Genomic DNA, 13,742 nt, shown 5'->3' on the forward strand with positions numbered 1-13,742 from the left:
TTCTTAGCAGAATGAAATTGAGCTTTGGCTTTTCGTTTTATATGCTCTCATACTGGCCCGGAGAGACAGGGAAAAAAAAAAAAAAAAAAAATGGCAAGCAAAATAAAAATGAGTGAGCGACACAAAAACTTCACCAAAGTGAGTCACCTGTTCGGTGTTATGCCTGGAGAAAACTCGAAAGCTGGGCATCCTAAAGAATCCTCGCCTCTGGGACTAAATAAGAAAAGGAAATTATGACTCATAACTTCATTCATGAATATCATGGATGCATTTACATACTTCTATTTATTATATTCTCACTCATTCCTTTTTTAACAGCAACAAAGCAGCTACCAGCTGGTCACACTAGCTTAAGGTTATCAAGCTGGTTTCTGGAATATGTTAGCTGGTAACTAATCAACAAAATGGACCACTTAGAAACCAAAGAAATATGATGAACAGATTTAATTTAAGTTTTTATTTACATGTGAACTCTTGACCTCAACTGTATGTGGTTTATATCTCCCTTTCAGAATCTGCAAAATGTTAATTATTTTACCAAAATAAGAGGGATCATACAAAATGCATGTTATTGTTTATTTAGTACTGACCTGAATAGGATATTTCACATAAAAGATGTTTACATATAGTCCACTAGAGAAAACAAGTTGAATTTATAAAAATGAGTTCACATCCTATTGATTCTTACTGTGTGACAGTTGTTTATGAGTCCCTTGTTTGTCCCGAACAGTTAAACTCCCTGCTGTTCTTCAGAAAAATCCCACAAATTCTTTGGTTTTTCAGCATTTTTTTGTATTTAAACCCTTTCCAACAATGACTGTATGATTTTGAGATCCATCTTTTCACACTGAGGACAACTGAGGGACTCATATGCAACTATTACAGAAGGTTCAAACATTTACTGATGCTCCAGAAGGAGAAACTATGTATTAAGAGCTGGGGGTGAAAACTTTTGAACAGAATGTGTACATTTATCTTATTTTGCCTAAATATCATATTTTTCCATTTAGTACTGCCTTTCAGAGACTACAGGAGATAGTTACATGTTTCCCAGAAGATAAAATAAGTTAAATTTACCCTGATCTTCAACTTCAAAAAGATTCCACCATAATATTTAGGCAAAATAAGAAAAATGCACACAAATCCATTTTGTTCAAAAGTTTTCACACCCAGCCCTTAATGCATGTTTTTTCCTTTTGGAGCATCAGTGAGCGTTTGAACCTTCTGTAATAGTTGTATATGAGTCCCTCAGTTGTCCTCAGTGTGAAAAGATGGATCTTAAAATCTTACAGCCATTGTTGGAAAGGGTTCAAATACACAAATATATTTCAAATGTAAAATATCTTATTCAGGTCAGTACTAAATAAACAATACCATGCATTTTGTATGATCCCTCTTATTTTGGTAAAATAATTAACATTTTGCAGATTCTGAAATGGGGATGTAAACTTTTTACCTCAATTGTACACAGAGAACATCACATATTATAAGCCTAGAAGCTCGAACATATGTCACGCTAAAACAAACCTCACTGGTTGTTTAAGGGAAAGTTCACCCAAAAATGAAAATTTTGTCATTAATTATCCTCATGTCATTCCAAACCTGTAAGACTTTTGTTCATCTTTTGTTCACACAAATTAAGATATTTTTGATGAAATCCGAGAGCTTTCTGACCCCGCATAGACAGCAACTGACACATTCAAGGACCAAAAAAGGTAGTAAGGACGTTGATAAAATAGTGCAACATCAGTGGTTTAACCTTAATTTTATGAACATACGAGAATACTTTTTGTGAGCAAAGAAAACAAAAATGGATGATTTATAATGACAGAACTTTCATTTTTGGGTGAACTATTCCTTTAAGAGATCACGGTGGGTTTTCAGAATGAACAACCATGATCTCTTCCACATTCAGTTACACTATATTCAACCCAACAACTAAATAAATAATTGAACATTAAATAAATACGAAGAACATCAAAACAGGTTCAACCAATTCAATCAGAGGTCACACCACTGGACCTGTAGGAGAGAATAAACAAGCTAGAAGCTTCAGTACTAAACTCTAATTAAGCCTACAATGGAGCTTCCAGAGCTCACTACATAAAACCTTTACAACCTTAGAAAAGCAAAAATGAGCCTGCGCTTTCAGGTGTGTGAAACACAGTTATGTGAGAACATATGATTGTGTATTCTGAGCAGCAGCCAATGCAGAAGTGTCTTTACTCCTTGAAATATCTCAGTTTCTTAAGCTGTAGAGCAGCCCATACAAATGCGTGGACTACTAGAGAGTTCATATCCTTCTCATAAAATCCAATACAAAGCACTGAACACACTTGGATTTGTCAAGGAGAAGTGTGCTAAAAGTTTTGCAAACTGACCAAACTTCCAATTTCTACTGGTGGCTGATAAATACTAGAAAAGATTAAAAACAAAGCAATAACCCAAGTAATACATATCGACCAGAATATTATAAAAACTACAGGCCCTTTTGTCCTGCAAGCATCACACTAGAAATTACCTAAAAAAAATGGTTTGATGCCCCAAAGGTACCAAAGCAACCACAATTTTTGGGCAAACCATACATCATTGGAAAGCTTATTTATTCAGCTTTCAGATGATGTCAAATCCCAATTTAAAAAAATATGACCGGTTTTGTGGTCCAGGGTCACATAAGTCCATAGACAGACTCACCGCACTGACGTCGTCCTCATAACTGGTGACCTGTTTATAGTGAGGTGACCCCGACAACACCCGCCATGCTGTGATCCCGCAACGGCTCGCCCTGGACACATCACTGTCTCCAGACTCACATCCTCCCACCAGCAGCAACCTGAGGAACACACAAACACAGCACCAGCTTGAGTCAGAGGAAAAACACACACACACACACACACATACACAGAGCACCTCAACTCACTCATGAGGCTGAAGTGGTCCATGAGGGGCTGATGAAACAGGAAAGAATCTGATCTGATCTACACATGAACAGCACATACAAACAAATGTATACACACGCACACACACACACCTCTAGACACTATATAAAGACTGCCCCCATGTGGCAGCTAAAATCCTAAAAATGTTCTCCTTAAAAATCAATAAGCACTGCCTGAAACACAAGCCAGAGAGGATTTCAGTTCAAACATGTATAGTGGGAATAACACAAATCACCAAAAGTGTTATCCAAAGATTGAGGTACTTTATGCCGGATGATTTTGTGTTCAGTTTTAGAGAAAAACATCTCTCTGAGAATCTCACACACACACACACACACACAAACAAACAACAAAAACAGCTTTGAGATGGGGGTCTCACCTGTGGCCAGGATGATATATTGCGGTGGTAATTCCATTGGAATAGTGGGCGGAGAAACTGAAGGTGTGATTCTCTTGAAAAGCCTGATTGGTTCCAACACTGAGAGCAGAACAGGAACAGGAAATCAATGTATCAACATTATAATAGTCATTATGAGGCCAGATGAATAAAACCCTGTTGTTCAAGAGATTAATTGTTTAAATGCAAGGCTTAACAATAAGGGTTTCTGATTGCCCAGTCAAGCCAACTGTTGTCCTGTCAACATTTTTACTGGTCAAAAATAAAATAAAATAAAATAAAATAAAATAAAATAAACAAAATAAAAATAAATAAAAATAAAAATAAAATTGAATTACAATAAAATAAAATAAAAATTCTAATAAAATAAAATAATTCAAATTAAAATGAAACGAAATTCAAATAAAATAAAATTGAATAAAATTAAATTTAAATCAAAGGGAAATAAAATCCAATTTAAATTAAATTATATAATAAAATAAAATTCTAATCAAATTCAAGTAAAACAAAATAAAATGAAAAAAATCTAATAATATTTCAATTCAAATAAAACAAAACATAAAAATCAAATAAAATCACATTCCAATAAAAATAAAATTAAAATCAAATTCAAAATAAAACAAAACAAAATACAATTAAAAAAAACAATATAAAATAAAAATTAAATTAAATGTAAAAATATCTAATCAAATAAAAAAATTCAATTAAATTCAAATAAAATTAAATCAAATTCAAATAAAATAAATTAAAATCAAATTTATATAAAATCCAAGTCAAATCAAATAATAAATTAAAGTTCAAATCAAATTCAAATAAAAAAAAAAATCAAATATCAAATAAAATCAAATTCAAATAAAACAAAACAAAAAATAACATAAAAATCAAATAAAATTCACATAAAATATTATAAAATAAAAAAAATACAATTAAAAAATTTAATAAAACCAAATAAAAATAAATAAAATAAAAATTCTAATTAAAAAAAAAACAACAAAAAAACAATATCCAATCAAAATAAAATAGAACAAAAAAATTTAAATTAAATTAAAATAAAATAAAATCACGTTCAAAATTAAATCAAATTTAAATAAAATTAAATTAAAATCTAATTTAAATCAAACTGAATTAAATCAAAATCAAATCAAATTTAAATCAAATTTAAAAAAAAAAAAATCAAATTTAAAATCAAATAAAATACAATCATTAAAAACAAATATAAAATCAAATCAAATTAAAATCAAATAAAAAAAATCTAATTAAAATAAAACAAAATAAAATTCAAATTAAATCAAATCAAATTTAAAATCAAATAAAATACAATCATTAAAAACAAATATAAAATCAAATCAAATCCAGATAAAATATATTTAAACTCAAATCAAGATCAAATAAAAACAAAAAAATAAAATAAGACAAAATAAAACTCATGTAAAATGTTATATAAATACATATATAATTTTACAGTTATAATATATCTCCATTACACACTTTTAATGGGAAACAACACCATATGATGCAAAACATTCCCTCATCCCTCTCAGTAGGCTGCATAAATGTTGCATAAGTGAAAACCGATGTTAAGTTTGCCAGGTATATATGTATATGATCAAGTGTGCATTGTGCAGTGCTTAGCTGTCTTGATTAGAATGGCAGTTAAAGTTTGCATGTTCGAATGGTTTCAGAGAGAAGGCCAAATAAAATCTGAAGTAATTTGAGAGTTTCATGACTTCTTAAGGATTGAGTGAGAATATGGTTTCCTAAGAAGCTTTGTGTCAGAAATGCTTTTGAAAGAACCATTTTGTCTAATGTTAGTCCAACATTTCTAAATGACTTTGAAAACTTCCTCAAAGTAATGCAACTGCAAACACTTCCATTCAACAACATGAGGGAGAGAACAAGAAAAAGCTTTCTTCAGGGCTTCAAAGCTTACAGCAAAGTTTCTGAGGAGAATGAAGCAGATTTTTTAATCTGCCATTACTCTCGCAAACAGACGATTGAAACTTTGAAAACTTGAGCTGACTGATTAAACAAAGAATTACAAATTGGAAACTGGAGGCAATTTCATTAATACTCAAAGCTAAGCCTCCCCCTCAGTGCAGAGATAAACAAAAGACGCAGGCTTTTTGGTTTACTTGCAGAATATCTGGCCCTGCAAGAGTCACTGGGAATTAGGCTAGAGAGGGTCGGCAAGTATCTGAATCATCAGAATCTTCTCTGGTGGTCTCGTTCCAATATCTTTCAACATTTGATCCATGTATTACGACACAAATACTCTACTATCTGACATCCCTTTGCACTCCTTAAAGACACTGAGATGGATTAATGCTTTTTTATCCTGCCATGTCCTCCCAAACTCTTGATCATTGGCACAAAGTCTGGCCCCCAATGCAACCTTATGATTTAAATACCAGGCTAAAAAAAAAATAGCATAAACCCATCCTTTTAGATTCTAGCTTGCCATATTGCTTTTTCAGCAACACACTTTAACACACTTCTCTGCCTTTCTTAGCCATCTCATGTATTGTCTGATATAATTTTTCAATTTTATATATTTATAGTGTTCCAAAGTGTCCATCTTTGCATGAACAGTTTACTCTATAACAAAATTAATGTAGTTTTCGATGTAAATATTATTAATATATAATATAGATAAATTATATATATTATATATATAATGTTATATATATACATGCACTATATATGTTGAATTATATATATATATATATATATATATACACATACACACACACACTATATATATAATGTCTATAAGTATAAATTTAGTGTGCATATATATATATATATATATATAAAATTCAACATATATAGTGCATGTATATACAATGTCTTTCTATATATATCTTATAATAATTATGTATATATTGTATATGTATATATACACACACATTATATATATATATATATATATATATATATATATATATATATATATATACACACATACATACATACATATGTATAATACATATACACATAATATGTATACACATAATATTCTATTATTATATATGTACATAAGTAAATAAGTATTTATTTAATTATTAAACATTCACTTTGTTGTTTTCATATAATATATATATATATATATATATATATTAAATATATATATATATATATATATATATATTAATATATATTAAATATTATATTTATATATATATATATATATATATATATATATATATATACACACATATACACAGGGTGGGCCATTTATATGGATGCAGGGTGGGCCATTTATATGGATGCACCTTAATAAAATGGGAATGGTTGGTGATATTAACGTCCTGTTTGTGGCACATTATAAGTGGTCAGAAACTTGTAAATAACTCATGAAAGAATAAAGTTACGTTAAAACCAAGCACACCATTGTTTTTCTTGTGAAATTCCCAATAAGTTTGATGTGTGATGTATCCATATAAATGGCCCACCCTGTACTTTGTTTCATTTCAGTTTTTTGTTTTGCTTTGCATTATTTTATTTCAGTCCACAAACATCAATCAAGAGTTTTGTCTTAGTATAAAAAAGAGTGACAACCTTGCTCTACACGTACCTGACCAGGTAACTTTTGAGCTGACCGCTGTAGGTGATCACCAGCAACTCCGCTGACCACTGGGCACTGGCGGTGTATTCCAAGAACATCAGACCGGCTGCTGCATAGCTGAAATCTCCAGGGAAGCTCATAGCCTAGAGAGACAGACAAAAAGAAAGACATCAAAAAGATGAGGTAGAGATGGAAGCAGAGTTTGAAAGTGACAAAAATATATAGAGTCATACAGGTCATTACACTCTCAGACTCCGGGATAGAGAGAGGCCATCTTGTGAGACTAGACTAATAGTTTCTGACAGAGAGATGGAAGAGTGTAGAGTAATGCGGGGGAAGATGAGAGCCAGCAAGAAAGAGAGAAAGGCCAGCGATAGACTGACTGAGACCTCACTAGCAGAGCAATCAAAAGAAACGCAGAGAAGGGGATGGGGGGGAATCTGAAAATGGTAAAAGGAGCAAAAAAGCTGCCTTTCTGATAGAGAAACTCCACAGAAAATGTCCTTTGAGGGCATCGGGGGCTTAGAGCTGAAGGGAACCAGAAAATGTGTTGCTTGCATGGGCAACAGAGTGGGGAAAGGCCCCTCTCGAGAGGGTTAGGCCTACTGGTCTACAGACCGAGAAAGAGCGAGAGAATGAGAGAAGAGCCAAGCAGCGCAAAAAGCCAGAGGGCAACGCACAGAAGCCTGAAATTCTGTCATTAGAAGCCAGTCATTACAGCTATCATTTATACTGAAACAGAAGAGAGTGTTCTCACTGTGCACAGAAAGTTACTGTACAAGGAAAGTGGAACTACTGCCAGCAAAGTGAGAGAGAGAATGACTGAGGAAAGGACAGACAGAGGGAGAGAATGACAGGAGGTGAGAAATACACAAGGACAGTATGACATACCGGCGGTATAACGAAGAGTTCGCTGCCCATCAGGTCAAAGACTCGGACCGTACCGGTGCTGTCAGCGTATGCCAATAGAGCGCAGTCATGACTCCACGCGACCCTGCGCCAGTGAGGGTTTGGATCCTTGGGTACTGCAAAAGAAAGGAAAATATCATTTTCTATGGTAGTAAATGTATTAGGACGTGATGTGAACGAATGGTGCAGACGTGCGGTTTTGTTTACTACACGTATTCGCACGAAGCATACATGATGCGTGCAGTATTTTCAGCCTCTGCCGCTTTAAAATATGAGTACATGGACATATAATCTTTAGAACTGCCCTGAGAGTCACTTCATGAACATTTTATCGTTTCTTTCGAGAGAAACCATCATCATATCATATACAAACAGAAACTTATAGGTTTTTCATCAAAATAAAAGTTCGGTTTAACTTAATAGAAATATGTGACCCTAGACAACAAAATTATAAGGGTCAGTTTTATGAAACCGAGATATTTACATCACAAATGAATGAATGAATGAATAAATGAATGAATCTTTTCACTGATGTATGGTTTGTTAGGATACAACTATTTGAAAATCTGGAATCTGTGCAAAGAAAAATCGATAATTTTAACTCATACAATGTATTTTTGGCTATTACTACATATATACCCATGCTACTTAAGACTGGTTTTGTGGTCCAGGGAGACATAAATTACTTCATGTAATGATAGTAATACCACTAATAATACAATTATTATTAAAAAAAAAAAAATTATGTAAATACACAACACAGTGTTTCTGGAAAACAAATAAATACATAAAAAATAAATTAATTAGAGATGTACTATAATTTAATGAAACCACTAAAATGGAATCCAGAAAATTAATGAAAAACAGAATTTGTTAAAAATAAAATGTAATTTTAAAAAAATTAAAACGTTTCATAGGCCTTAATTTATTTTTTGGTTAATTTTTAGTAAATTGCTGTAAAACTGTTTCACGATATCAATTTATTTCAATTTATTAGACAGAAAAATTAAAATGTGAAAAAAAAAAAAAAAAAAAAAAATGAAATCCAGAAAAACGGAATTTGGGAAATAATTCGGGCCCTATTGTTAAACTTGTTGTGCTGCTTTATATTTTTGCAAAAACGGTGACACCTTTTTCAGGATTAATTTATAAATAGAAAGTTCAAAAAACATTTACAGTACATTTAGTCATTTAGCAAATGGAGGAAAACAGAAGAGATCAAAACCTACAAATATGTATTTAAAAATAATAATAAAATATCATACACTACCTTTCAAACATTTTTGAACAGTCAGATTTTTAATGCAGATTTTTAATCTCTTCTGCTCACCAAGCCTGCATTTATAGATCGAAAGTACAGTAAAAACAGTAAAATTCTGAAATGTTTTGGCTATTTAAAACAACCGTTTTCTATTTGAATACATTTTAAAATGTAATTTATTCCTGTGATTTCAAAGCTGAATTTTTAGCATCATTACTCCAGTCACATGATTCTTCAGAAATCATTCTAATATTCTGATTTGCTGCTCAAAAATATTTATTATTATTACTACTACTACTACTACTACTACTACTACTACTACTACATTAAAAACAGCTGAGTAGAATATTTTCAGGATTCTTTGATGAATAGACGTCCAGAAAAACAGCATTCATCTGAAATAGAAATCTTCTGTAACATTACACGTCTTTATCATCACTTTTGAACAAATCCTTGCTAAATACAACATATATAGAACATTCGAAAACATAACTGAACGGTATAGTGTATAATGTTACAAAAGCTTTTTATTTTTAGATAAATGCTGATCTTTGGAAATTTCCATTTATCAAAAAATCAGCCTATTAGAATGATTTCTGAAGGATCATGTGACACTGAAGACTGGAGAGTAATGATGCTGAAAATGTAGCTTTGATCACAGGAATAAATTACATTTTAAAATATATTCAAATAGAAAGCAGTTATATTAATTAGTATATATATTTCACAATATTACTGCTTTTGCCGCATTTTGGATCAAATAAATGCAGGCTTGGTGAGCAAGAGAGAGAGAAAAAAAAAAAAAAAAGTAAAAATCTTACTGTCCAAAAACATTTGATAGTGCATATACACCTTACTGACCCCAAACTATGTAAACAAGCAGTTACGTAAGATTTATTAGATTATTTTCAATAAAATAAGTTAAAATACAAGTTGAAAAAGAGGTGTATTTAATTCCTTATATTTACAGAATGAATAGTATTTTTTATTGTTTTTGAAAAAGAAAGAGATCTGGAGGGAAAAAAACAGATTGTCAAAATAGATTAATTCTACTGACAGTTACACTGACAATAATTTATGCTCTCAATCACAGAAGATGACTTTCCGCAATAATAAATTGTTTTTGTGCTCAATTGATTGAAACATTATTTCACTTTCTCACATTCTTGAGCCCAATTTTCTGATCCATCTCTTTTTTCTTGTCTGTCTGCCAAACAGGTGCAATAAAAATCGACTAAATTATGGGACTGTTTTAAAAACCAGCCAATTCAGCATCAGCCTGTGAGACCAAGCTAAATTTTGTTTTAACAACCTCCACCGTCAACAGTGAGGAAAACACAGAAAGATCAGCCTTCAAACCGTTCACCGTAGTCAAACAGCACCAGACTCGGTGCGGGATGAGCCCAAGGCTTTTCAATTAAAGTTCAAAAGCCCAGCGTGATAAAATCTGTATACTTAAACACTAAAGTAACACTTAAACACCAGCCGCACGATACAACAGCTTCAGGGCCTAGCGAGCGTTTCATCACCACAGTCTCCTGCAGACTACAGACCGAGACCATCCAACCGCCGTTCATCAGACAAGAGGGGGTTAATAAAGCAGACCTTTGATTAAAAACATTTTGGCTTTGGTCCGAGCCGCACCGCTGAGATCAGTCGCACACCAAGGCGCAGCACACATCAAAGCAAGCGGTTGCCACAGCAACCTTATCATCAATCCGACCCCCGAGGTTTTTGGAAACCGGGAAACGCAAGCTGGCGATTTCTATTCAGGTAAAAATACGCAGAAATATCGGGAGAGAGGGATTCAATAATTCACAATGAACGATGGCACTTAGCAAGATAAATATCGGTAGGGGAAACGCTTAAGCAGGGTCCATAAATCACCTCTCAGCTGTTAAAAGCTAATTAATCTAAGATGAACGCCAGGGCCAATATGCCTGAATTTGTGGGATGAGCATACTGTATGCTACTGGGCAGATTCACACACCGTAAATCTCATTTAAATAAAAAAAAATAGGGGAAAACAGAGGGTTTTTTTGAGAAAGGAAATACGCGAGGTCAGCAAAGCCACCCGGTTGAGCGCGTACCCACCATAAAAATGTCTCCCTGAGAGTGAAAGCATAAAGACCGCTGAGTCACTTCAAGCTCTCGCAACAAGAAAACAACTTGGGGGACTTGCAAATTGCATTTGGACGCAAAACAGAGCAGCCATTAATTTTAACCAACTTATGACTTTAGTTGGGCTGAATGCTACTGAATAGTTTGTGCCAGCTTGCATTCACTTATTAAATATTAACCATTTGGTGGTAACATCATTTGGTGAAGTCGCATCATTAATCACGTCATCAGCTTGTTGATTCCTATATCTGGACCAAAAATACTGATGACTCATACTGCACTATACAGATTTGTGTTAGGGATGCATCATACAGTTGAGGTCAAATGTTTACATACATCTTGCAGAATCTGCAAAATGTTAATTTTACCAAAATAAGAGGGATCATACAGAATGCAGGTTATTTTTTATTTAGTACTGACCTGAATATGATATTTCACATAAAAGATGTTTACATATAGTCTACAAGAGAAAATAATAGCTGAATTTATACAAATGACCCCGTAAGAAAGTTTACATACACTTGACTCTTAATACTGTGTTGTTACCTGAATGATCCATTGCTGTGTTTTTTGTTTAGTGATAGTTGTTCATGAGTCCCTTGTTTGTCCCGAACAGTTAAACTGCGCACTGTTCTTCAGAAAATCTTTTTAGGCCCCACAAATTATTTTTGTGTATTTGAACCCTTTCCAGCAATGACTGTATGATTTTGAGATCCATCTTTTCACACTGAGGACAACTGAGGGACTCATATGCAACTATTACAAAAGGTTCAAACGCTCACTGATGCTTCAGATGGAAACATTATTTTTCTTCTGGGAAACATGCAAGTATCTTCTGAAGGGCAGTACTAAATGAAAAAAATATATTATATTTAGTCAAAATAAGAAAAATGTACACATCTTCATTCTGTTTAAAAGTTTACACCCCTGTCTCTTAATGCATCGTTTTTCCTTCTCAAGCATCAGTGAGTGTTTGAACCTTCTGTAATAGTTGCAACTGAGTCACAGTTGTCCTCAGTGAAAAGATGGATCTCAAAATCATACAGTCATTATTGGAAAGGGTTCAAATACACAAAAATGCTAAAAACCAAAGAATTAGTGGGACCTGAAGGACTTTTCTGAAGAAGAACGGGCGGTTTAACTGTTCAGGACAAACAAGGAACTCATAAACAACTATCACTAAACACAGCTGTGGATCATTCAGGTAACAACACAGTATTAAAAATCAAGTGTATGTAAACTTTTGAACAGGATTATTTGCTTTTGTGGACTATATGTAAACATCTCATGAGTGAAATATCTTATTCAGGTCAGTACTAAACAAAAAAATAACATGCATTTTGTATGCTCCCTCTTATTTTTGCTAAAATAATTACCATTTTGCAGATTCTGCAAGGTGTATGGAAATTTTTGACCTCAACTGTATATGGGTATTATTATTTTCAGCTGTGTCATGATATGTAGAGTGAACGTGCTTTGAAGACTGACAAAGAAGAGAAGAAATTGTTGTATAAAGTTGTTTTTGTTTTCTTTGCACACAAAAAGTATTCTTGTAGCTTCATAAAATTAAAGTTGAACCACTGATGTCACATGGACTATTTTAACAATGTCCTTACTATCTTTTTGGGCCTTGAACGTGGTATTGGGGTTACTGTCTATGAGGGTCAGACTCAGGAAGCTTTTGGATTTCATCAAAAATATCTTCATTTGTGTTCTGAAGATGAATGAAGGTCTTATGTGTTTGGAACAACATGAGGGTGAGTAATTAATGACAGAATTTTCATTTTTGGGTGAACTATCCCTTTAATATCAGTATCTGCAAATGACTAGCAAGTAGCAAATGATGGTTCACAGACATAACTGAAAGCATTAATTTACTATAGATACATATCACTGCTTATTATTTTTCTTTATCGTCTGATGCTCTTAACTCACACTTCATTCACTAAAAGAGATCCCATTTACGCCGATGGCTTTTTAATGAACGACTGAGAACGTACATGCGCTGACTCTTATGTGCAGAGCCGAGGAAAGTATTCCCATCAGGGCTACAGCACATAACACACATTTATCTGGTACATATAAAACATCACATTCTGCTCCACAAGATGAGAGAGGGAAAAAAAAAAATGAAAGAGAAAAATGTGAATATAGAGCACAAAAGACTATGCCAATTAATCAAAGACATCCATTACATATACTTCACACCACTGGAAATTCTGCCTTCATGGAAGATATTGGCTGAATGCAAATCTCCATGAAATGAACTAAGACAGTACGAAATGAAAGTGAATTGAAAGCAGACTTGCATATCTGCAGTCCTAGTCTCCGAACGATATTGCTCATAAAATATTCAACGCAAATGTAAAGCTATAAAAAAATATATATACAGCAGGGAAGACAATAACAAGTAAAACAGCCTATTTAACCAAAGATTGGAAACTCAAAGTGGCAGATTTCAATCTTTGAAATAGCAATCAAAGATAGGGAAAATGGTATAGTAAAATAATATACAGTAGAATAATATTATATAGAATATAACACTCAGTT

The 13,742-nt window shown here is 32.9% G+C and overlaps 1 protein-coding gene across 1 annotated transcript in view; it reads right to left on the reverse strand.

The window, feature by feature from the left end:
- The window catches only part of nbas (NBAS subunit of NRZ tethering complex), a 218,895-nt gene that overhangs the window by 200,714 nt on the left and 4,439 nt on the right, over positions 1–13,742 (reverse strand). Inside the window, 5 exon segments of the mRNA XM_051138331.1 lie at positions 148–213; positions 2,695–2,833; positions 3,319–3,417; positions 6,911–7,044; positions 7,793–7,926. Coding sequence (XP_050994288.1) covers positions 148–213; positions 2,695–2,833; positions 3,319–3,417; positions 6,911–7,044; positions 7,793–7,926 — 572 coding nt within the window.

The sequence above is a fragment of the Labeo rohita genome, chromosome 20, assembly GCF_022985175.1.
Source record: "Labeo rohita strain BAU-BD-2019 chromosome 20, IGBB_LRoh.1.0, whole genome shotgun sequence".
Classification (NCBI taxonomy): Eukaryota; Metazoa; Chordata; class Actinopteri; order Cypriniformes; family Cyprinidae; genus Labeo; species Labeo rohita.